Source organism: Pinus tabuliformis, chromosome 1_2, assembly GCF_031772625.1.
Source record: "Pinus tabuliformis cultivar Carrire ecotype Pingquan chromosome 1_2, CPIR1, whole genome shotgun sequence".
NCBI classification, from domain to species: Eukaryota; Viridiplantae; Streptophyta; class Pinopsida; order Pinales; family Pinaceae; genus Pinus; species Pinus tabuliformis.
The window spans coordinates 922,654,597-922,681,692 of NC_142298.1; the positions used below are offsets into that span (position 1 = coordinate 922,654,597).

Sequence of the window (27,096 nt, forward strand, 5' to 3'; positions counted from 1 at the left end):
CACATAAGACAATGGGCATCCACCCAAGCTGTGACCTACAAGAGTCACCTACCGTACATTTTATGCAAAGAAGTCAATGCCCTTCAAAGGTCTTAAGAAAATTAGGAATGAGAGCATGACGAAGCTCAGTGCTCTCCAAAATTTAATTAATGTATAACAGAAGGTTTCAACCATTCTTACAATCTCATGAACCAGGTCTAAAAGGTCTTATCTAAGGTCATCTATCCCAAGTCTTCTAAATGGTAAGTATAAACCCTTTTAGCCCATGTCAATCCCCAGGCCCGAACTTGAAGGGTTGCTTATTCCAATCCAGTAACACCTCAGTGTAACGAGGGAAAAAAAATGCTACTTGAATTTCAGTTATGATCTGGTGAAACCTAGACCTCCACAATATAACATATGAATTTAACAATAAAAGAGGATTTATGTTGGAGCTGAACTTAATTTAATTGGGAATTTCAAGAATATTTGAAAATTTGATAGATAGGAGTGAAATTACTTGTTTAGCCTCACCCATATCCGCTATATTTGAGAATGTTCCCAAATTCTACCCATGGCTAATCCCTGATCTTTGCCATCTCTAAGAAGGCCATAACTTTTATATAAAGGCTCATTAAGAATAATAATGAGAAGCATCCTGAAAACATGTAACATTCATAACTTGCATGGGACATCCTTAGTCATGCCATCTGTCATCAGCTTTGATCTAGTAGTTATACAATTATTGTTCTTAATCCTACCAATTATTGTTAAGTTCCAGAGAATCCATTTACCTTCTCATCATTCCCGTGGTTGCTGATATAATCTAGCAGTGGCTTTGCATAGTGTGTAATTGAATTGATTTCATTTGTAGGGACTGCCTTGTTTATCCCATCGTAGGTGAGATCCAAAGCAGTCACTTTGTGCCCCTTCTGCTTAAGCAGAGTAATAATTTTATACCAACACCATGCTCCATGCCCAAGTCCATAAATCAAGACAATGTGCTCTTGGATTCCTTTGCCTTGCTGACCAATTTCACCAAAAACAAATACTCAGTTCAACTCATCATGAAACTCCAGTTCTGCAGATCGGAAACCAGAAAACGAAAAAAGAACAAGAGGCTGCTAAAGTTTAGAGATTGTATTACTTGTACATGAAAAGCAAGGAGTAGAATGACACCAAAGGCACCAACAATCCTACTCTATTGCAGCACCATCACCTTTTCTATATTGTAACTCAAGTTCCCAAGGTTTGCATGGCTTGACAGTATACGCATCTTCAAAAAGCACACAACCCTACCGAAATCTTTTGGTAATAAAGTGGCAGGTTGAAAAGAAAATCGGCAACACACCTTTGGGTTAGCAGAGCTAAGGAAGCTCTCATTGTTGCAAGGAGTAAATGCAGACACAAAAAGGAGATCTTGGTTGGATACATCTCCATCACATAAGACAATGGGCATCCACCCAAGCTGTGACCTACAAGAGTCACTTACCATACATTTTATGCAATGAAGTCAATGCCCTTCAAAGGTCATAAGAAAATGAGGAATGAGAGCATGATGAAGCTCAGTGCTCTCCAAAAGTTAATTAATGTATAACAAAAGGTTTCAACTATTCTTACAATCTCATGAACTAGGGCTAAAAGGTCTTATCTAAGGTCATCTATCCCAAGTCTTCTAAGTGGTAAGTATAAACCCTTTTAGCCCATGTCAATCCCCAGGCCCGACCTTGAAGGGTTGCTTATTCCAATCCAATAACACCTCAGTATAACGAGAGAACAAAAATGCTACTTGAATTTCGGTTCTGATCTGGGGAAACCTAGACCTCCACAGTATAACATAGGAATTTAACAATAAAATGGGATTTATGTTGGAGATGAACTTAATTTAATTGGGAATTTCAAGAATATTTGAAAATTTGATAGATAGGAGTGAAGTTACTTGTTTAGCCTCACCCATATCCGCTAGATTTGAGAATGTTCCCAAATTCTACCCATGGCTAGTCTGTGATCATTGCCATCTCTAAGAAGGCCATAACTTTTATATAAAGGCTCATTAAGAATAATAATGAGAAGCATCCTGAAAACATGTAACATTCATAACTTGCATGGGACATCCTTAGTCATGTCATCTGTCATAAGCTTTGATCTAGTAGTTATACAATTATTGTTCTCGATCCTACCAATTATTGTTAAGTTAGAGAGAATCCATTTACCTTCTCATCATTCCCGAGGTCGCTGATATAATCTAGCAGTGGCTTTGCATAGTGTGTAATTGAATTGATTTCATTTGTAGGGGCTGCCTTGTTTATCCCATTGGAGGTGAGATCCAAAGCAGTCACTTTGTGCCCCCCTTTTACTTAAGCAGAGTAATAATTTTATACCAACACCATGCTCCATGCCCAAGTCCATAAATCAACACAATGTGCTCTTGGCTTCCTTCGCTTTGCTGACCAATTTCACCAAAAACAAACACTGAGTTCAGTGCATCATGAAACTGCAGTTCTGCAGATCAGAAACGAGAAAACGAAAAAAGAAAAAGAGGATTTCTGCTATATCTTTGCATCTTGTTTATATTTGCCCATTCCCATGTCGCGATTATTCTTCAATTTATGCCTTATGGCGTTTCCTTTGCAACATCTAGTACAAATGCTAGTTTATGCTCTTAATGAGATTTGAATCTATGATTTGGTAATGAATAAATATTAATTTTCATTAATATATTATTTGAATATTATTCTTAACGTAAACGTGATATATTATTCTTGAACATAAACCTAATGTATAGCCTCACCAACCTAACTTAAAAAATTAAAATATTATTGTTAATTAATTTTATAGTGCCAATTTAGTTTTCTGCCCAAGTTCCAATCAACCATTCTCGTTGAAGAATCTATGACTACGGGAGAATATTTAAACTATGTTAAAATTAACAGTATTACGCCATTGAATTCCACTTAAATTATTTGAATTTTTTTAATTATTTCATTCTTTTCACAGCACTACAAAACTGAAATCCACCTAGAGATTTTCCAGTCGCTAAGTTTTTTCATTTACAGAAACCACAGCTCTGCGAATTCACAGTGATAAGACCGTTTGTAGTTTCAACGCACTTGCAATAATGAGAACCCTTAATGTTCAGCACGCGTCCAAGTTAGCACATGTTGGAGTTGTGCTGTACCAACCACGAACCCACTTCATAAATTAATGCCTCAAACAATTCCAGGGAATCGAGATATACTTGCCTGTGATTCGAACATAGGACGATCTGTTTGAAGGTTTTCACAGTGGTTTGAATTTTCCAATTCCAGGTGTTATGGTTAACTCTTCTCGTATAGCAGCCAACAACAATGGACTTCGATATTGAGAGAAAAATTTCTGTGTGGTGGGATATGGAAAGCTGTCCATTTCCGGACCAGGTTGTTGATCCTTGGATTCTTGCTCGTCTCAGCAAGGCTTTACTCTACATATTTAGAATCAATGGCTATGTCCAACAATTCTGTGCCTATGAAAATTTCGATAGAGTGGACGAAACAGTGAAGCAGACGCTTGTAGATTCAGCCATTAAACTCCGACATGTTCCACCAGGTAAGTTCAGAGTTCCAGACTGCTTATTTTCCTTTAAGCTCACTTTACTGTGTTTTGAAAAGTGGAATTTAATTAGCAGGAAAATCATGTTATTGGGATTTTGTATTTGGTAGGTGGGAAAGAAACTGTGGAGAAAGCACTGTTGGTGGATGTGCTTTTTTGGTCAATAGATGAGCCTCCACCAGCCTTTGTTATTTTCATAATTGGGAGTATTGATTTGTCAAATGTAATACATAGGCTATCCCAGAGAACCTATGGTGTGTTTCTGGTCTGTGGCTGTGCTCTTCAAATGGGGAAAAGCATATTAGCTGGGGTGATTGAATGGGTGGAATGGATGCCCGTTTTGCAGTTACTGCCCTTTGTAGATGTTGATGGTGTGAGGGACATGATAATCCCAGCTTATTCTGAAAATCCCTATTTCAGTCCTATGGGTGTACACCCTTATGCTGAAAATATGCCCTCATTCTCAACTTTTACTAGCCATTGCCGGCCTTGTGATTATATTCCTACAATGCCAGTGGATTGGTCATTCACTGATCCCAGATGGTATAGTGAATATCATGGGAATTACACTGGCCTTCCCTGCCAAATGCCACATCAGTACATTAATGGGCAGACTGGAATTAGTGAATTACACTTAACAAGATATCTGCATCAAATCCGTACTGAAGATTATCAGAATGTTCCAGTGTTTTATACCAGAAATTATGGGCCTTCAAACATGGAGAAAGCTTCAATGGAAGATGTTAAATCTTGGCTCCTTCAATTTCTTAAGAAAGACAGTGGCAAAAAAGGTTACCCCATATCTGTAATTTATAAAGAATTCAACAAGGCTACTGGTAAAGTTTTAAACCTCAGTTATCTGGGGTTTCCTAAACTAGCAAAACCTCTGGAAGAATTTAGGGATGTAGCGTTGCTCAAGAGGGTATCCCCCAGTCAGGTTTTTATATTCCCTGTAGAAACAGAACATCAGAACGATTGTGAGGGCGAGGGCATTGATTATGGTCTTGCTGGAAAAACTAAAGATGAGAGTTGCAATGTGAATGCTGGAAAAAATGAGATTGTAGCAGCAGACTATAAAAGAGATTACAAGTGTTCCATCATATCCATCCCTACTGGTCTTGAGGAGCTTCTTGTGCCCATAAAATCATCTACAAGTGCCGAGCAATTAAACCCTTCATTACAGGATGAGAACATGAAAAAAACACAGAGGGATGAGATTGCCAGAAAATGTCGTTACAGGCCCTGCCAGCTTCTGGTTGGTGCTGTGTCTGTGTCCCTGATTTTTTTATTCAGTATGTTAGGTATGTAATCAACGGTTGCCTTCAGACATTCTTAATCTAATTATCTATTTGTTTTGTTGCCACATTCAACCATTTAATCTATTTAAAGCTTCAGGCCTGTAGTGTAGCCTTTAAAACATTCTTAATATAACTAATTTGTTTAAAACATTTTTAATATAATTATTTATCTGTTTTATAATTGTCAAATTCAACCATTTAAGCTACTCAAATGCTTCATGTGTTATTAAGTGCTTCTGTCTTTTGAATATGTATGTAGGCTTTCACATTTTGAAATCTTATTTTGCTTCTGGAAATAATTGGGTAAAGTGTGTGTTTTTGTCAAATTCAACCATTTAAGCTACTCAAATGCTTCATGTGTTATTAAGTGCTTCTGTCTTTTGAATATGTATGTAGGCTTTCACATTTTGAAATCTTATTTTGCTTCTGGAAATAACTGTGTAAAGTGTGTGTTTTTGTTAAATTCAACCATTTAAGCTACTCAAATGCTTCATGTGTTATTAAGTGCTTCTGTCTTTTGAATATGTATGTAGGCTTTCACATTTTGAAATCTTATTTTGCTTCTGGAAATAATTGTGTAAAGTGTGTGTTTTGTCAAATTCAACCATTTAAGCTACTCAAATGCTTCGTGTGTTATTAAGTGCTTCTGTCTTTTGAATATGTATGTAGGCTTTCACATTTTGAAATCTTATTTTGCTTCTGGAAATAATTGTGTAAAGTGTGTGTATTTGTCAAATTCAACCATTTAAGCTACTCAAATGCTTCGTGTGTTATTAAGTGCTTCTGTCTTTTGAATATGTATGTAGGCTTTCGCATTTTGAAATCTTATTTTGCTTCTGGAAATAATTGTGTAAAGTGTGTGTTTTTGTCAGATTCAACCATTTAAGCTACTCAAATGCTTCATGTGTTATTAAGTGCTTCTGTCTTTTGAATATGTATGTAGGCTTTCACATTTTGAAATCTTATTTTGCTGAATATGTATGTAGGCTTTCACATTTTGAAATCTTATTTTGCTTCTGGAAATAATTGTGTCTAAGTGTGTATTTTTTAGTGTTTGTGTCTTTTGAATATGTAGGTTTTCACAGTTTAAATTTTTATTGTCGATTTATTGATTCTAGAGTAGAGGGGAAACTTTCTTGTGTTTTTGTCCCAGATATGATGCATCTTACTCTCAGTTTCTTCTTAATTGAAAAAAAAAAAACATATTTTTTTATTGATATTTTCCAGTAATAGTATTATTCATGATGATGAAGCTGCTAAAAATTCTACAGGTTGGAATGTTGTTGCTGGAGCATGGCCAATGAAGAAGAAAACAGATAAGAATATGCAACGAAAGCTGCCAAAAAGGGCATAGGACCGTGAGAGGACAGTGCCCGGTTGGCACATTGGACTGAAGCAGTAAGATCGATATTGAGTTCATCAAAAAAATATACGACTTTATGCATAACAACTTCATATCTAACTTTGATATTCACTGCGATACTATAAAAACTTGTAATTATTAAAAACATTGGATGGATGGAACTTGTAATTACTTAAAATATTAAATGGATGAAGTAGTATACGGAATGAACTGTGATATTGACTTCGATATTATCATGTCTAACATATAGTTCTGCCAATAAGCACCCTTATCAACTTTGATTTTTAGGATCATATATGTATATGTGTAGAATTTTTTAATGTTTTGCCAATAGCCATCATTACTTGTAATATTTTGTTGTTTTTTGTTTTTTTGTTTTAATTATATATGTGCCTGTTTATATGTGTGTGTGCGAAAGAAATCTAAGATATCACTTTGCTGTTGTTTTTTGTTTTTTTTGTTTTTAATTATATATGTGCCTGTTTATATTTGTGTGCGAAAGAAATCTAAGATATCACTTTGCCAGAACATAGAAGTCATCACTTTGCCATGACATAGAAGTTATGATTTTCAAGATCTTACTTGATTGTTTTCCTTTTTTATTGTAAGGACAACCCCTAAATTTATGTTTATTGCAGGTTACAAATAAAAACACAGCATAAGAAAATAATCATAGCAATAACAATAAATAAAATTATGGTAGGAGAAAATAATCATAACAATAATGATAAAATAACAATAAATAAAATTATGGCAGGAAAAAATAATCATAACAATAATGATAAAAATAATCATAACAATAATGATAAAATAACAATAAATAAAATTATGGCAGGAGAAAATAATCATAACAATAATGATAAAAAACATGGCATGAGAAAATAATCATAGCAATAACGATAAATAAAATTTGTGCAAAATCCAAAATTAAGAATACTAATAAATTTGTTATTATCTTATGGCTTGAACTCAGCCAAATCTTGACCTAAAAATAGCCATAGGCATGTTATTTCTTTTCAGGTTGTTCATTGTGAATTTATATATGTTGGTAATTTTGTGCACTACATGCTTAACCTTACATTGGCTTATTTTTTAGATGTTTTAAATGCTTTATTAATCTTAAAAAAACATGGCAAGAGAAAATAATCAGAATAGAGACCCTGCAGAACTTGGCGCTTATTGGAAAGTGGCATTTCCCTGAAATATCTGATTCTGACATGAGGAAATGGTTGGCTAACTTCTGGAAACCAGTCATTGGCTATGTCCCGGTCATATCAAGTCTTATGAGAGAGTGGTATTGTTTCCACTTCTTAAGTGCTGCAGATGCCGAAGCCATCCAGAGCCGGCCATGGGTCTTCAAAAGGAGTTTTCTTGCTCTGTACAAATGGTATATAGTAGTGTTGCACGAAGCGTGCCTCCCCCCCACGGTTCCAAGCCCCGAAGCGCGTCCCGTACGGAAGCGCCTAGGAAGCTTGGCCGGAAGCGGCGCTTCCGAATTTGGAAGCGCCGCTTCGGCTTTTTTAGCCGCTTCCTGGAAATTTGGAAGCGTTGTACGGAAGCGCCGAAGTGCGCTTCGTACGGCGCTTCCGGCGTCGGAAGCGTGGCGCTTCGGAGGAGGAAGCGTACACTTCCCGTATGCTTCCATACGCTTCCAGAAAAGCTTTTGGAAAAGCGTTTAGAAAATCGTTTTTTTTTTCAATTTTTTTTTTTTAATTTTAGGTGAGTTTGCTTGTTGGGGGTGGGTCCACCTAGGGTTAGGGTGACGAATGAAGGCAAAACAAAATATAAATATAGCAGATGCTCCCTCATGGTAATGTTAAATTCTTAAAATAAAAGTGACATTCTCCTTTATTTTTCATTTTCATCCTTTTACTTAAATTTTTAACATTACCATGAAATGACTCAGGATGTTTGAGAGTGGTTCCAGCCTCATTGGACTTCATATGGAGAAAATAGAATTTCGTATCCTATTCAAAATTCAACAGACTTAACAATTTTCAGGAATTCAGGATCAATGGGATTGTGGCATTTCATTAGATTATATCAAGTATGAAGGTATGCGATTAGCATTTAATCAAGAGCACCAAGCCCTATATGTACCCTAGTGTTGGTGGTGTTAATTGTTGAACTCCTTTGTCACGCGGCACGCCCTTAGCAAAAAATTACCTTTCAACCAAGTCAAAATCATTGATCAAACATGTTAAGCTTTTTCTATCATATTTTAAGTCTTGAATTAGGTAGTTTGATCAAAATTGGGCAATGTTGACTAATATCCCTAGACAATCGAGGTAGAGGCAAAGAGGAGAAGAATCTAGATTCTAGATCATTAATGTACAATGGATGTTATATCTATCTTGATTTATGCAAAAATATGCATGTTTTCATGTCTTCTACAGTTAATTTGGTATTTGGGATGTTTGTTTTGAGTATAAATGCAAATATATATATATATATATATAGCAGACGCTTCTGCGGACACTTCGCTTCCTAGATTTTTGGAAAATGACGCTTCGGCGTCCTCGCTTCCAAAAAACGCTTCCGCTTCGCTTCCGCTTCGTGCAACATTGGTATATAGGCTTTAATCCCTTAAAAAATACCCCCATGAATAATCTTATATGGGTGAAATGCCCCAACCTTCCCCTAGAGCTCTGGTCCAGTGAAACTCTGGAGGTGATTGGCAATGCTATAGGACGTTTCATCTATGTCGATCCATGGTGCTTGGGTGAAAAAGACAAAAGAATCGCATGGATTCTCATTCAAAAGCCGTTTAGGGGTGGTTATCCTGACCATATTGAGATTAGTTGGAGAAATCAGACTATTAATCAAAGACTGGATTTCTGGGGTATTCCTTTTAGGTGTGCTGCTTGTCGCAAAATGGGCCACTTAGTCAAAAACTGTCCCAGTGTCAAATTATATGGTTTTAGACGGGATAGGCAAAAGTCGTTTGGACATGATTTTCTATCTCCTCCATCCTCCCCGAGTATCCCGCTTCACTGTCCCAGTGATCCTGAGCCCCCTCGTGATCAATCTGTTGATCCGGCCGTGCCCCCAGAGTCCTTCCCTGAATGTCCAAATACTTCAATTAGCCCTGTCAATTGCAGTTTGTCTGGGATCCAAAGATCCCCCGTTCCAGAGCCGAGAGAGGATAGGCCTGTCCCATCGCCGCACCCCATGAATCAGAAGGAGTTTTTACCTGACTCTCATCACCGGCTATCGAAGGGGGAGGACTTTTCTGTGGGTACTATTCCCATTCCTATCTCATCATCATCGCCGCAACCTGATAGCTCTGGACTGGGCCTCAATAGAGGAAAAGAACTGTGTGTCGGGCCTACCCCTCTAAATTCCCCTGCTTCATCGCCTGTCAATCTCTATGACAGTGATCTGGATCATTTGCTTCATTCGAAATCCATCGAGCTGGAGCCGCTTACGATACACAAGCCTGGACCTGTCATCAGTCCGGATTCGGCAAGGAATATTACGGTCCGGAAGAAGAGTAGGGGCGGCAGTAGACACTTTAGAGGGAGAACTACAGTAACTGATGCAGGAATTAGAAATTTGTCTTTGGTTGAGGTGCCTATCTATGATATGTCTGATTCACAGCCCCTTAGAGCAAGTCTGGCTGGCGAATCATCAAAATGATCCCTATCATATCTCTGAATATTAGGGGTCTTGGCGTTGATCCCAAATTCATAACGCTAAAAAATTTCTTTTTTCATTCCAGGCCTGGTATAATCCTCATCCAGGAAACCATGCATAGCCGGGAGGATACTTTAACATACTTCAGGAAAATGCTCCCTACATGGTACATGGTTGCTACAGAGGCTCGTGGTTTATCAGGGGGCATGGCTACTCTCTGGGATCCAGATTGTGTAAGAGCTAAGGCGTACAAGTGTTGTGCAGGGATTATTATAGCGGCTTCTATCAGGGGATGCGAATCTCCCATCAATATTCTTAATATTTATGCGCCATATAAAAACCGTATTCCCTTCTGGAAAAGCATTTTTGCCACAGATCTGTTTGACATCGATCATCTCCTTATTGCTGGCGATCTAAATGCTGCTCTGAGATCTGAAGAGGTATGGGGCCAGGGGAAGTTAAACAATGTACTTGCTGATCTCATTAATATAGAGATGCTCAACAGGAATATGGTAGATATTACTCCTGTGGTGATGAAACCGACATGGACAAATGGCAGAGCCGACAAGGCCTATATAGCAAAAAGATTAGACCGGTTCTTTGTACATAGCAGCATCCTTGATAAATTGGGTATGCCAAGCTTATCTGTGGAAAATATTATGATCTCGGATCATAGCCCCATTCTATTATCATGGCCTGGAAATCAATTCAGATTGGGTTACTCTTTTAAGTTTGACAGAGGTCTCCTCCAGGATTCTGCCTTCAACGAATACATTCAAAATGCATGGAAAGAGATTAAGGAAAGGGACAAACTCCTCATTTTCTCTACTTTCAGAGAAAAATTGGCTGAGATCAGGGGAAAGGTGAAAAAATGGCAGATTCTCAAGCGTCAGAAAGATAGAAAAGAATTACAGAGGATTCAAAAAGAGCTGGACTTGCTGCTGGGATCAACAGAATATACCTCCTGCTCTTTTGAGATGAAGTGCCGATTAAGGAATTTGGAGAAGGATAAATTCAATCTGCTGCAACAGGAGGAAGCAAAATGGAGGCTCAAAAGCAGAGCTTTATGGATCCAGGAAGGAGATAAAAACACCAAGTTTTTCCATAACTATGCTAATGCAAGGAGAGCCAAAAACTCAATATGGAAAATAAAGGATGACAAGGGCACGTACGTGTTTTCACAGGAGGATATCACAAAACAGGCAGTTAGTTTTTTCAAGGAACAGTACTGCAGTAGAAAAGATATAGCTTTCAGGGATATTCTTTGGGGCATCGACTTGGTTCCGGAAATGTTTGATGAGGAGAAGAACGAAGCTCTGTTCCAGCCGGTCACTGAAAATGAACTTCTTGGAGTTATGAAGTCTTTCAAGAAAGACAAATCCCCCGGTCCTGACGGATGGACAATTGATTTCCTGATCCATTTCTTTGACCTCTTCAAAGCGGATCTGCTCAGTATGGTGGAAGCCTCCAGACTATCGGGTTGTATTCACAATCACACTTCTTCCACTCTGATTGCTCTTATCCCAAAGAAGGGAGAGCCTGAAACATTCCGGGACTTCAGGCTGATTTCCTTATGCAACATTACATTCAAGATTATTACAAAGATCATAGCTGAAAGAATCAAAGTGACGCTGGCATCCTATCTATCTCCAAATCAACATGCTTTTTTAAAAGGCCGAAATATTCTAGATGTTGTTGCCAGCACACAGGAATGCTTACATTCTATGTTCTTGCATAAAACAGAAGCTGCTATTATGAAGATCGACCTCCAGAAAGCTTATGATGTATTGGATTGGGGATTTATGCAAAGTCTCTTGGCGAAAATCGGTATGAAGCCTGGCCCTATTCGATGGATTATGGCATGTATAGAAAATGTTAACTTTGTTGTCATTATTAATGGTGTTCCCTCCCCATATTTTCGAGCGGAAAGGGGCTTGCGTCAGGGCTGCCCACTGTCGCCTCTCCTTTTTATATTGGCTATGAACTCCTTGAGTTTGCACATCAACCGAGCAGTGGAGGAAAAAGCGTATGCTCCGGTCAAGATATGCAAGCATATTTACATTTCTCATAATCTGTTCGTTGATGACGTCCTGTTATTTGCAATGTTGTCAAAAGCATCCTGGGCTTGCATTAAGAATATTCTTGACCATTTCCAAAAGGCGACTGGGCTTGTTATTAACAAGGCCAAATCGATCCTGTACCACAATGGAACCGACTGGGACACGACCTTATGGATCGCACAGCTCTTCGGGATAGAAACAAGATCATTGTCCGATGGAATTAAGTATCTGGGATTCCGCCTAAAAGCTAAGGCTTATTCAAAGAATGATTGGAGATGGCTAGTAGAGAGATTTTATAGCAAGATTTCGTTGTGGGAACATAGATCTTTATCGTTGGGAGGTAGAGTCGTCCTCACCCAATCTGTCTTGATGCAAATGGCGGTATACTGGGCCCATCTTTATCTCCTCCCGGCCAGTATTATACATGCCATGAACAGGATCTCCGCCAACTATATTTGGGGTGCAAAAGCAAATAGAGGCAAAATCCACCTGACAAAACTGAATCTCCTAACGTTGCCAAAAAAGCTAGGGGGCTGGGGTCTGATGGATCTAAGGCTTTTTGGTAAAGCCCTGGTCTGCAAATCCATGTGGAGATGTATCTTCGGCTCAAATCCTTGGAGTGCAATAATACATCAGAAATACCAAAAAGGCAGAAGTTTGGAGTTCTGGTACAGGTTTGGCTCCATTGGAATCAAGCAGGGTTCTGCAATTTGGCTTGGCTTTAGAAAAATGGAAAAATACTTCATAACCAATCTGAAATGGAGGATGTTCTCTGGCAGGAAAATCTTCATTGGTTTCGACTCATTTGCTGGTTTTAGGGGGAATCTCCATATTCCGGGCCCTCTTCTTTCTTTTCTTCACAGAATGGGTATTTTTACTTGGCATGGGATCATTGAGGGGTGGAGGGGCCATATGCTCTCTCTGAAGGATGCTGCTGACATTGGCCTCCCTCATGCCTTGCTTCTGCCTTGGGAAAATGTCAAAAACGCTCTAGATGGTGGAGGGATAAAACGGGCCGAGACTGAAGATCACTTAGTATGGTCCCTGTCACAACATTCAACAGCGTCTGTTAAAGATATCTATTGTGATCTCGTTTCCAAAAAAAATATGCCTGTCAGACAGATCTTTCCGGTGCAATGGTGGAAACTTGGTTGTCCTCTCAAGGTGATTATTTTCTCATGGTTAGTTTTCTACAACAAAAACTTAACATGGGAAAACTTGAGGAAGAGGTCGTGGCATGGCCCTAGCAGATGTGTGTTGTGCAATGCTGAGGAGGAGACAAACTTCCACATGTTCTTCAAATGCGAAGCCACCCAACAAATCTGGTACGATCTGGCTCTTTCTTTTCATTTTCCTCACTTGTGTTTCATTTCTGTTAATGCAGCTTTTGCCTGGTGGGGAAGACAAGAGGCATCTAAGCGGCCAATCCTTCCTATTGTGTTATGGTGTGTTTGGAAGTGGAGAAATTTAAAAATATTTGAAGACACAAACACCTCCTTCAAGTCCGTCTTGATAAGCTTCTCCTCTCTTTTTGATTCGAAGAGATAGAGCACAGAGCTCTTCAGGATCGCTGTCTGGAGCAATATGCTTGCGTTTTCATACTCCTGGAGTATCAGCTGCCATGATCTACATCAATTTGAGCTCTCTTTGGCAAATGCCTGTCTCGGCAGCCGCCTTCTATCTGAGTTATATTTTGGGCTCCTCCCTTTTGTTGATCTTTTCGGTTATGTATATGTCAATTAGAACTTTCAGCTGCACGATGTGGCAATAGCTGGTGACTTATGTGTTTTATGTGTACTGTTTGGTGTCCAGTGGTTTTGGTTAAATATGTCCATGTATTTTCTGTTACTTGTCCTATGAGTCTGGTCTCCATTTTCATGGGAACCATATAGCTTCACTGTTATCTACAAGTCATGCTGTAAATATTGCCTCAATATAATATATTGTTTTTTCTTCTGAAAAACGATAAATAAAATTTGTGCAAAATCCAAAATTGAGAAAAATAAATTAATAAATTTGTTATTGTCTTATGGTTTGAACTCAGCCATATCTTGACTTAAAAGTAGCAATAGCCATGTTATTTTTTTTAGGTTGTTCACTGTGAATTTATATATGTTGGTAATTTTGTGCACTACATGTTTAATCTTACACTGGCATATTTTTTAGATGCTTTAAATGTTTCATTAATCTATGGGCTCTAATACCATAAGCCAAGCCACCAAAGCCAAAGCCCCAAAACCATATGAAGTAAATTATTATTGTAAATCTAACAACTTCGACTCTTTCACCTAGTCAAATTTATCCTAACATAATAAAAATTAACATCCAATAAAACAGGGAAAGTAATTAACTTTGCTCCATACTTGTTTGATACACATTTGATACACATCTGCAATAAACACAAAAATACTCCAAAGATCACCAATGCCTTTTGTCGTTGTCTTATTCAAACTAGTGACACAGAAATTTACATATAGTGATGTACAACAAAAATATCCACAACATACACATTCAACGAGTTAAATAACAATGAAAAAAACACACACAATAGAATTCCATACACCACAAGAATACTAAACAAAAACAACTACAAATTTCTGCGACGACTATGATCCCAGCTTTTATTTACATTCAACAGAAACATCCTTTTGAATTTCACATCCTTTTTCAAGCTCTATATACTCTTTGCTAACTCTACTCAGACTGTGACCTCTAAAAAAGAAAGACTAAAGTCATGCTCTTAACTAGACTTATAAACTGTTCCTGCGGCCATCGTTAAGATTCGTTTCTTTTTCCTCCGGCAGAGTCTGTTCATGTTGTTGACGTGGCTGTCATCCAAGCGAGCATGCCGAGTGGTGTTCGTATGACCAACCTTTTCATTATATTCCTAGAATTTAGGTGCACTAAAGATGTATATGCCTACTGCATGAGTAGCCATATTTTAAGATCGGGTTAATATGGTTCATGAGTAGCCATATTTTAAGATCTGGGTTAATATGGTTTAAGAGTTAAGTGGGGAGGTTTGATTTTTTTATTAGTTATATATATATATATTTTGGTTATGGACGGTTTTCACATTTTCTCAATATTTTTTACAATTTTATAAAAAGATTTTTCACAAAAAATTCTTTCACAGTTTTATAATTTTTTAAACTATAATCGAAGAACAAATCACGAATTTTACTTATCAAATTCTATCTATCTATCTCTACCTATTTTTATTATTAATATCCTTAAAATTTCCAATATTAATTTTTTAAACTGTATTTGAAAAACAAATCACCGATTTTACTTGTCAAATTTCATCCCATCTCTATTCATTTTTATTATTAATATCCTTAATATTTCTTTCCCTATCTTGACCCCAAAACGTTGCTGGAATAGTAATTTCTTTTTTCAATGGTTTTGGGAATTGTATTTTCTGAAATTTTAGTTACAAATTTACCACATGCACAGAAATATATATTTTTATTTCTTTTCCATTATAAATAAAATTATTCCTAAATTCTTTGGTCAATACTAAAATCAAAACCAAAATTACCAAATTCGGGGGGAATGCGACCATGAACTTGGAAATTCCAAGTTCGCAACTGTTCCCTCAAATGATTTGTTTAGTATTTCAAGTCATCCTCTGTTTGATTAAAGTCATCTTGTTTTCCAATCCATCTTCAAATGCTTTGTTTAGTATTCCAATTCATCCTCTGTTTGATTAAAGTCATCTTGTTTTCCAATTCATCTTCAATTTGATTAAATTCATGGGAATTGTTAGATAATACTTTATTATTCCTCCTACTCTTGTGTATTTGCCCAAGGCAAAATCCCATGTTGGAGTTTTTGGATAAACTATTCTTATTTGAGGATTTTTGGGTCAACTATTTTTAGATGATACTTTATTATTCCTCCTGCTCTTGTGTAGGTGACCAAGGAAAAGTCCCATGTTGGAGGTTTTAGATAAACTATTTTTATTTGGGATGAAATTAATAAAAGGAGGTTTTAGATAAACTATTTTTATTTGGGATGACATTAATAAAATTCAAATTTTGTATAGAGTTAAAAAAACAATAAAAAAGTTCATTAATTAATTTATATTAATTGTTAAATTTTGTTAATGTGATTAATTTTGAAGAGTAGTATTTTATATGGTGATATAATTTGAAACTCTATTAGTAGTGAAGAAGAGATATTTAATTTTAATCATGTTAAGAGTTGATGTGGCTTAGGTCACTTTAATTTATCATGCTCTTGATGATTTAGATGCCTCTTGGTCATGGTTTTTTATGCCACATGCTAGTCTTGTAAGTCATAGACTCATTAGCAAAAATTAAATTAAATTCATCCCAATTTTATCTTTGGACATCTTGGTAAGGATGTCCATGTGCATCAAAACACATTCATGAGGGGATAGTGAATAAGATTTAAGGGGAAGGCAAGGCAATTGTAACAATGGAAGATAATTGCTGAGATACTTCTTGGATCCAACCTAGACAACTTTATTTTAGAAAATAATATTGGTAAATTTTGGTAGTATGTTAGCTAATATCTTAGACATTGGAATTTTTTCACTATAATTTTTTATTATCATTTAAAAGTAAAGTCTGAAATGGAATTTGAACTTGGAAACTATGATTAAAATAATTAACTTTAACATCCATGTTTTTATTTTTATTTACTTTTAATAAAGTAATCAATGGATAACATTTATATTACTAATATAAAATTGATAGAATTTATACTTGCTAGTGCATATGAAATTGGCAGCTAAAAGTTTTAATTTTATTTGAATTTGTTTAGTTGGAAATAATCAACCAACCATTTTTAAATGTTGCTAGTTTTATTTCCAAGGAGGCACCAATAACAAAGATGGATAAGTCAAATCTTATTGAGCAAAGATAGAGTCAAAGTGAAACTTGAGTGCCCTATATATGACCATTAGTGAAACTTTAAGCAGTTTGAAAATCAACACATTTATCACATGACTTGGCTCTTCCTTGGAGAAAGAAATCACATTTGCAATACATTGTAGTCATTCAAGCAACACAATAATCTCATAATCTACTTGTGATGCAAATTCGATAACAGACTCCAAAAGGAAAGCCTTTTTAGGGAGCCAAAATTAGCCTTGAACGTCCCAAGTAGAATGTAAAATGTTTCATTTATAGATGTAAGCTAATGAGCATTAGCAACATCTACCTCCCATCTACCACTCATTGTAACTTGATCACAAAATAAAAGCAAATCACCTTACAAATGAACCAAGACCAATGCTCGTGTTGACCTATCTCATTTAGCACCTATGTGTATACAAAATGCCACTTTCCTAGACAAAGAAATGTGAATGAAATCACGTTCTAGCATTTCAAACAAGCCACTAAAAAGAGGACAAGAACAATATGGAAGGACATAAAATACTGTAGACATTGAAAGGGCAAGCCCTTATAAGGAGCCGTAAATAAACATTAAGCCCCTATGAAGAATGAAAATTCACTTCTTTACACAAGTAATTTCCAAGATAAGCAGTGCCTCATTACGAGGAGAGAGTTGTAAATTAGACATTGATCCCCTTCTACATGACCCATAATATTCACACAAAACAAAAAACAACTTACCCACCACCATAGTGGCACAAGAGGACAGTTCCTCTAGCAAAAAAATGATACTTCTATAGACATATGTCTTTTAGGCAACACAATAGCCTCACAATCTAATTGGGATGCAAATTCGATGAGAGATTGCAAAATAGAAGCCCTTTTAGGGAGCCAAAATGAGTCCTAAACCTCCCAAGTGGAATGGGAAATGTTCATTTATAAATGAGTCCCAAAATGAGCATCACTAATGACTACCTCTTATTTATTACTTAGTGTAAATTGTATCATAATAAAAGACAACTACATTGCAAATTCGCTGAGGCCAATGCTCATGCAAACATGTTTCATTTACCACATATGCACACACAAAATGCCACTTGTCTAGGCAAAGAAATATCAATGAAAATACATTCTAGTATATAAACCAAATCAATGGAAAGGGAACAAGCATAATGGGGATTTTTATAAAGTAGTGGAGATATTGAAAAGTAAGCCTTCTTAGGTAGCAATATACAAGCACCAAGTCCCCAAGAAGACTAGCAAAGCATTTGTTTATATAAGCATGTGTTACTAAGCAGGGAAGGTTGTGTTAGAAGTTAACCATCCTACAAATGACCCACAACCATTATTTAAATGGACTTGACCAACAACTTTCCCACCACCTTTGTTGGCAGAAAATGTCACTTTCATTGGCAAACCAATGGCACATATACAATACATCAATTTTTTTCAAGCAACAAACTGGCCTCATAACCCAATTTCAATGTAAATCTATTGAGATATTGCAAAAGGAAAAATCTCGTAGAGAGACATACCAAGCCCTTAACCTTCCAAGAAAAATGGAAAAATGTTCATTAATAGGTGCCTTCCCAAATGATCATGACCAACAACTACGTCTCATTTGTTATTGATTGTAAATGGTGGAAAATTGAAAACCCACTGCCTTATCAATGACCCAAGGTCAATACTCATGTTGACCAACCTCATTAACCACAAATTTGCAATGAAATACCATTTACATAAACAATGAAATATCAATAAAAATATGCCCTAGTCTTTCAACCAAGCCATTGAAAAAGGAACAAGCACAATAGGGGTGGCCATAAAGTCACTGAGACTTTGAAAAGGCAAAGACTTCTTAGGGAGCCACAAACAAACGTGAAGCCCTAAAAAGAATGACACAACATTTGTTTATATAAGTGCCTCCCATAATGAGTATTTCCACATTACCATTCATGTGTTACTATGTGGAAAGTGTTAAACTAAAAATCAATTTCCCTACAAATGACCCATGGCTATTGTTCACATAGATTTGAAAAATAACTCGCTCACCACCACTCTTGACATGAAATGACACTTCCAGCGAAAAAATAACACCTCTATAATACATGGAAGTGTTTGAAACAATGCACTAGCCTCATAACTCACTTACAATATACATCTCATGAGATATTACAAAAGACCAGCCCTCTTGGGGCCAAATGAGCCTTGAACTTTCCAAGTAGAATAGAGAAATATTCTTTTATTGGTTCTCCCCAGAGGAGATTAAGGAGTCACGCGAATCTCAATTTGTTATAAGATGCCCTTTATACAACAATATTAAGTGTTATTGTAGTGATATTTACAATCACAATTTACTTCATGAATTCCTAAATTAAAACAACCCAACTATCCTTATAAACTTTATTAGAAATCTAAACTCAAGTTTAGGATTTTAATTCCTTGGTTTTATTTGTTCACTCTTTCTCTGACTAGGTAATGCAAATCAAAATGGTTTAAAGACATTAAAAACATTAACTTTTACCTGATCATTAAGATGTTAAAATGTTATTATTATTTATTTATTATTATTATTATGATAATGATAATAATGTTGTTTAACATCTTTTTAGAGTAGCATGGAATATTATTATTATTATTATAATTATTATTATAATGTTGTTTAACATCTTTTAGACTAGCATGGAATATAGGACTCAGACAAAGAGAATACAAAAAGAAAATAAGGAAATTAAATTTAAGAAGTTATTTATTTGAACATTTGTTTGGATGTGAATTTAGATTTATAACAAAGTCTTCAAACTTAGTTTTGTAGAAATTTGAATAATATAACACTTATTCACAGAGATTATCCTGATTATACACTATTTGTGGAATGCATGCATAATACATAACCTCCTCTACCATTGATCATCAATTTGCGGAATTAAAAAAAACAATTGCATGCGCACATTGAAACATCAATCACACATATCAACACAGTATGTAATGGGGAAAGCATACAGCTAAAAACCCTCAGCTCTCTGTATATTATACTGATAGAGAACATGTAACAATACATAGTACAATACTCCTCACAAGTACTGTTGGAGAGGTAAGTCCCCTCTGTGGACAGAGGCGATCCCACTAGCCCAAAATGGGTCTAGCAACAATCAATCACGCTATTATGCAAGTTCCTAGTTGTAAATCGAAAGTGGATAAGAAGAACCAACCTGGAATCCAACGCTATTGTCGTAGACAAGTTGATATCCCCATTCTCTAGCTCCGGCAGGTCACAATCCTAGCGATCTCTGCGTATGGACACCTGCACATGAAAAGAACAAAGCGAATACAAGCATAAAATCCACGATATACAACTATATATCAGTCAGAAAGGACCTAAATCAAACATCATCATTATGGACATCAAGATTGGAACCATAATAATAGTCGTTTATTAATGAAAGAGCAGAGAAAAGTACAACCAATGTTCTGACGTTGAATCTCTCCTCTGGCTGGGCGAGCAGCTACATATGCCTTGCAATAGATCTCTCTCTCTCTTTACTTGTGGATACAGCTCAGACTTCCGGCAGCATAACCTCACTCAAGACAAGTATAATCAATACTAGCACTATCATCAATACTTCAGAACTCAAGAACTAGCTTGTCAAGTGCATGAGGATGGACTTTTATAGATGGAGAAGGGAAGAAGATACAATGCATCCAGACACTCATTGTGGATTGACATTATCCCCAAAAAGCCGCTGTGGATAGATGATGAGTCTCGACATCTAGAAGGCCAGCTTTATCCCAAAAAGACTGAATGACAATGAAGGGAAAAAACATCCGGGCGCGCGTTTGTCAAAAATCTTTCCCAAATTTGGTTGGCGCGAGTATTTCTCTATGAAAGAGTGCCAATGGTCGCGGGTGTTACTCTGTGGACCCGCGCTAATGGAAAATAGGCACTTTTTAGGGATATTTTACAGGAGGTGTCTTCAGGACAAATGAAGTCTATACTGAGGGGAACATATTGCAAGTGTTTTTAGGCTATGTCACTGCTCACAGGTCCCAGAATGAGTCCTCCACCATGCGGGAAAGGGATAACAGGGACGGTGACCAACGGTGACAAATTACTGTGTAACAAATGCCCCCCAAAGCATGAAGCCCGAGAGAGAGAGAGGGGTGAAATGCTTTACAAGAACATATGTAGCCGCCACGGAGAATCTGCATCGAGAGATACAACTGATAGCTTAAGTACATGATGTATGTGGTATGGTCGCAGCCATCCATAAGAGAGTACATGATAATCTAGATCCATAGTATGGGCGTAGCCATCTGGTTAGGATCAATGAATAGACTCAGGTATGGTCGCAACCATCCAGTAATTGAGTCATGTATCAAGAATCACGCCTGGATTATAATAGCAAAATCCAGGGTCTTGCGCTCCATCTCGACCCGAACGAAAGTACAAGTTCAAGCATGCGAATATATGAGCTGACGTCGAACATGCATGAACATCGTCTGATTACCAGTCAATAATGGAAACTGTTAACAGACGCGAGAGGTACCACCAATAATGACAATGGCCCTCAAGGTACTATAGGTACAATCTACGGCGTGCGAATTAGTGATCTGATGTCGAACACCCGTAGAATCATTCGATCGGAGGCCAATGATGAAAACCTCACGTCGAACACGAAGAACCTGCCATTGAGGCATGCAGGCTCCAAGGCACCGGAAGGGAGTCTCTAGATCAACTTCCTGGATAATGAGCTGGAGTCGACAGGAAGTGACCTTGATCGAAGGTGGGCCATAATGTTTCCCACATCATCGACACGAGACAGAGAGATAATGTTGTGAATCTGGATTATATGAGCTATCAGAGGTTGTTTTTCTGCAAAGGTCAACTTCTCTTGAACATATCGGCGGCACGACAGTGGAGTTGGCAGTATTTGACATCAATGGATGATGACGAGGCAATGAGCAGATGAGAGGTAAAATAGGATTACCCAAATCCACGGAGGCAAGTGAAACAATGAGATGAGATATCCCCACCAAACACGAAAGCAGAGAAGTGTCATGTTCAAGAGCGACATACTGCCGACACGACAATAGTGATGGTTCCAAAAATTTCTTTTTCCCCCACCATTTCTGGCGAGTACCCCAATTATTTTTAACAAGCTTGATGGGGATAGCATGTGCTTGCAGTGTGTCATTTCGACAGAATCCGATGTCATCAAGTTTTAACGATTCTGACAAAGGAAGAACTCGGTGTCTTTTCATGTTTAGAGAGTTTGAAAAGACATCGGAAAAGGAAACTCTAGGGTGTCCTTTTTCGTAAAGTTGTGTCTCTCGAGCCCGAAAAAGTATAAAACAATGCCCGAAAGAACCGCCCGACCATTACGATCGAGGAGTACTTTTCATAAGTAGTGATTTTGATCTGAAAAAGTAAAAAAGTAATCAAAACCACGCCGTTTCGTAACCATTCACGAGTTTGAAACGACAAGAACCCGGTAATCTTTTTATAGTTTAACGGTCGACAAAAAGAACTTAAAACGACCGCCTCTTATTAACGTTTTAACGAGTCAAGATGAGTAACTCGGTAATCTTTTCCTCTTTAAATGGTCAGAAAAGAGCTAAAAGCAGACCTTAAAATAACCTTTTCACATATTTTACTGAGCCTGAAAAAGTAGAAAAAGGAGCTCATTTCGTTGCTTGAGTTGCACCAATCCCTGTCATCATACAAAAACAGCGTAAAACCCACTTTGACATAAGTATATTCCAAAAATACTCAAAAAATATTATTTTTAATGTATTTTTAGGTCAAAAAATGCTATAAATAGTGAAATGGTAAAAAATAAATTTACTTTTCACTTTTTACCTTGTGAGTTTACCATTGGAGGGTTTTGGGTGCAAACTTCAACTGCTGATTGCGATCAATCCAGGAGATCATTCGAGCCGCCGTCTGAAGCAGGTAAGAGGCCTCATCCTTAGCTTTGTTTTCATTTCATTCTTTCAGTTTTTCATCCACAGAATGATCCTCTGCAAGGGGGATTGCAAAAACTAGGGTTGCGCCCATTGGCGCGAGTTTCCCGCACGGGTTCGCGCCAATGGGATTATTTTCCTAAAAGGGGGCGCGACATTGGCGCGACTGTTTTGAAAATAGTCGCGCCAACCGCGCGAACCAATTTTGCACATGGTTTTGACCGTTGAATTTGCAATTTTTCTTGATTTTTGTTTTCACCATTGATCTAATGATGACATTTTCGACTTTTTGGTTGCAGGGATTGGTCCGAATGGCTGTAGAATGGAGAGAAAGAGAGCATGATGCCATAGATGCCATGGCATTAGAGGATGATGCATGCATGGATGCTTTGAGAGACTGTGGCTTGAAGAAATTCTTCCTTACCTCGTACTTACGTGCACAACCTGAGTTGTTGCGGTTCATCGTGGATGCTTGGGATACAGAGGATCAGGTATTCCACCTGAAGGATCAGACATTGGAGTTAGATGTTTCCGATGTCTACTTTATCACTGGTCTATCGCGGTGAGGTGCACGGCCCATCTTGACTGGTAGTAGGCCTTCCGGGGAGAAGATGGGAGAAGTGATGGAACGAGTTTGTCTTGGGGCAGGGTTTGGATCAAACAGTGCCAAAGTAGATATTATCACGGTTCCTGACCTGGTGCTACGAGTGATATTATTCACTATCACACGGACGGCTGGGGTACAGGCGCCCCACGAGGTCAGCAAGAATCATTTGCTGCTGGCCACCGAGTGTCTCCAACCTACACTGTTTGATTGGGCCACGGCAGTGACGACAAATATCAAGAGGCAGCTTACCAAATGCAAGTGTGGCAACAAACAGTTCAGATACGGATCTATTATAGTATCTTTCTTCCTGGAGCGACTGCCGATATTCCGGATTCAGGGAGGTCTAGTGGCAGATCTAGTGCCACGGGAGCCGAGGTTGGCTCAATGGGCAGCACTCATGCCTAGAGGAGGAGGGGGCCAGCAGATGGCCTGGAGGCCCGAGTTCTTCATTTGGCTCCGTCACCAGATGATCGTCATAGAGGACTGGCCCTATGCGAGCATGGATTTTACTGGAGATCCAGATCTCCCATTGCCTGCGGGAGAAGACTGGGACGAGGAGCTAGGTAAGAACTCTTTGTGTTTTTGATGTTTTTATGTATTTGATTTTTTTTTGTAATACATGCCAGTCTCTAACAATAGATATATATATGTATGCAGATGTTGGTGCAGAGCGGCCAGCTGACTTGTCTCACATTGCACGGAAGGCACAACCTGCAGCCGACCCTCAGGTAGGGGGTGATGCGGACGATGATCTAGTACAGAACCTGGAGGCACTTACTCGAGGGATTCCAGATTATGGCAGATTGGCAGACGTGCCCAGAGCGTATCAGAGGCACACGGTGGGAGTATCTACTCGTGTCCATCGTCTGCTGAGACGTTTGGTGCGAGCGGTGGCATGCTATCATGAGCATCACCGTGATTAGACGCCTAGGTTTCATTTTTGCATGCTTTTGAGAGACATATTGTCAGCGGCCATATGAGTTTTGGACATGTATTATTTTTTGGATTATGTAACGCGTGGGGCGCAAACATTTTGACACACACGTATATATATACATATGCCTATGGTTTATTATTGTGTTTTCATGTGCTTGCTTGTATAATGTTTTATCTACAAATTACACAAATGTCTATCTAATACATGATTATCTAATGCATCAGATAATGTGTTTAATTGTCGTGGAATATGCTGATATGTAATGAAATCAAAATTCCTTTCTAACAATCTCACACGTAAATACAACCTCAGAATATGATGGTCTCTGACGGAATAACGCCCATTGAGCTGGAGGACGACAAGTTGAGAGTCCAGGTTTACTACCAATGCTCGTATGCCGAGATTAACTGCTTCAGCAAGTAGCTCGATTACAGCACAATATTCGGCGACATTATTAGTGGTACGACCCAAACACACACCTTGAAGATCTATCAGCTCGCCATGAGGATCATAGATCACCCACGCCGCAGAGGACAAGTTGCGAGTACTGCGGCAGGCACCATCAGCGAAACCAATATAAGGTGTATTAGACATCTGCACAAGAAGCGAAAGACACAATAAGCGACAATCACGCCTATTAAGACTGACACACATACACACAACACATTTGCTAGAGTACATGTATATACAAAATGAAGTGTACCAGCATCACGCATAGTACTTTTTCAAATACAGCCCGTTTCGGGGCTGTGCGAGAGGGTTCCCTTCATAGTCAATTAACTCATAGGCCCCTTTTTGCAAAACTTTCTTGACAATGTAAGGGCCTAGCCACATAGACTCGAGCTTTCCTGCTCCTAGCTTATCGTTTGCCTGATCGTATAGCAGAACTAAGTCCCCCTCAACAAAAGAACGTGGATGCAAAATCTGGTCAAAGTGAGCTTTGACTCGCTTCTTCTGTGTTTCGATGGCCAAAGAGGCTAGGCGACGGGTCTCATCTAGCCATTCCAGATAAAGTAGGCGTTCTTCTAACGGGGTAGTGTTGGGAAGTAGCTCGACAGCCAATTTTAATGAAGGGATTTCACACTCGATTGGAAGGGTAGCCTTTAGTCCATAGACTAGTTGGAATGGAGTGAAACCAGTGGCATCCTTCACGGAGGTTCGGTAAGCCCACAAGGCAGGGAACAACATCAAATGCCAGTTAGACTTATGCATGCCAACGGTACGCTGAAGCATTGTAACCAAAATCTTATTGATCGCTTCAACTTGGCCATTGGACTGAGGGTAGTATGGAGTGGAACTATCGTGCTTTAAGCCTAGCTGGGTTGTTAGTTCCGTCATCATATGATTACGGAAATGCTTCCCGTGATCAGTGACGATGGCTTGAGGGACGCCGAATCGCGAGATAACATGATTGAATAAAAATTGCGCCGTTGTGTGACCGTCTTCAGTCAATGTAGGCATCGCCTCGGCCCATTTAGTAAAGTAATCGACGACAACAATAATAAACCCATGCCCCCCGGCCGAGCGAGGGTTACAGGTCACATAATCAATGCCCCATTTTGAAAAAGGGCCGATGGTGACAACATGGTGCAATGGAGCGGGAGGCGCTCGCATCTTCCGCTGGAATATCTGGCACTCATGACAAGAACGGACAGCAAGAATGCAATCCTTAAAGATAGAGGGCCAGAAGTAGCCAGCACGGAGGATTTTCTGGGCAGTTGCATATCCGGACATGTGACCACCACAAGCACCAGAGTGGCAGTCATTCAAGACTCGTTCAGCTTCCTCGTGAGTAAGACAACGACGGAGAATAGAGTTGGCGCCGAGGCGATACAGTGTATCCCCAACGATACGGTATGGTTGAGACTGATGATGAATCCTTCGCCGAGCGTCTTTGGAAATGCCAGGGCGAAAGGAGGACGTTTGCAAATATATAATGATATCACCGTACTAGGGGTCGAGGGTGCTGATGAGAAACAAAGTCTCATCCAGAATTTGATCATACTGTATGAGAGGGCGTGGAAGAAGATGGAAAAGAGCAAATTAACTCAGCAAAGACAAGGGATTTCTTGGACTTGGCAGTAGTAAATTCCAAGTCAAACTCTTGGAGGATGAAAATCCACTTTGAGTACTTGCCCCCCAGCAACTGGCGTGACAAGATATACGTCATGGGGTTGCAATCAGAAATCACTGTTGTAGTGCGCAGCAGAATATAGTGACGAAAATGTTGGACCGCACAAACGACGGCTAACGCCAATTTCTCGACATAAGCATATCGAGTTTCCGTATCTAAAAGATTGCGGCTGAGATAATAGATAACATGCTCAGTGTCATCGTCGTCGGTTTGGACAAGAACCATGCCGATAGTGGTGTCAGCGGCAGCTAAATATAGGGTGTAGTCACGATGGTAGTTCGGAGGGCGAAGCAATGGAGCAGAAACAAGGAGACCCTTGAGTCGCTCAAAAGATTCCTGAGCCATGGTATCCCAATGAAAAGGGACATCTCGTTTGAGTAATCGTGTGAAACCTTTAGCCACTTCGGCATAGTTTGGAACGAAACGACATAGAAAATTTGCTTTACCTTGCAAGCTCTGCAATTGATGTAAGGTAGCAGGGGGAGGAAGATTCACTATGGCCTCGACTTTGAGGGGATCCAATCGGATGCCCTCCCGGGAGACGACAAATCCTAGAAGTCGACCCGATTCTACGCAGAAGACACACTTGTGAGGATTAAGTCTGATTCGGTAGTGTCGACAGCGAAGAAAGATCTCACGAAGGTGAGTAGGGTGGTCCTGACGCT

The 27,096-nt window shown here is 38.6% G+C and overlaps 1 protein-coding gene across 1 annotated transcript; it reads left to right on the forward strand.

Annotated features, from left to right (window-relative positions):
* The first annotated feature begins 3,039 nt into the window (after positions 1-3,039).
* Positions 3,040-6,337, forward strand: LOC149208962 (uncharacterized). The gene is made up of 2 exons (XM_089394185.1): positions 3,040-3,564; positions 6,137-6,337. The coding sequence occupies exons 1-2, from the start codon at positions 3,327-3,329 to the stop codon at positions 6,217-6,219; spliced, it is 321 nt and encodes a 106-aa protein (XP_089250311.1). The 5' UTR covers positions 3,040-3,326; the 3' UTR covers positions 6,220-6,337.
* The last annotated feature ends 20,759 nt before the right edge of the window (positions 6,338-27,096 follow it).

Bases quoted from the DNA above. Each gene is read 5' to 3' on its own strand.
- LOC149208962 (XM_089394185.1), top strand. From the start codon at position 3,327: ATGGACTTCGATATTGAGAGAAAAATTTCTGTGTGGTGGGATATGGAA. The intron at 3,565-6,136 runs GTAAGTTCAGAG...AAAATTCTACAG, and splicing joins ACTCCGACATGTTCCACCAG to GTTGGAATGTTGTTGCTGGA.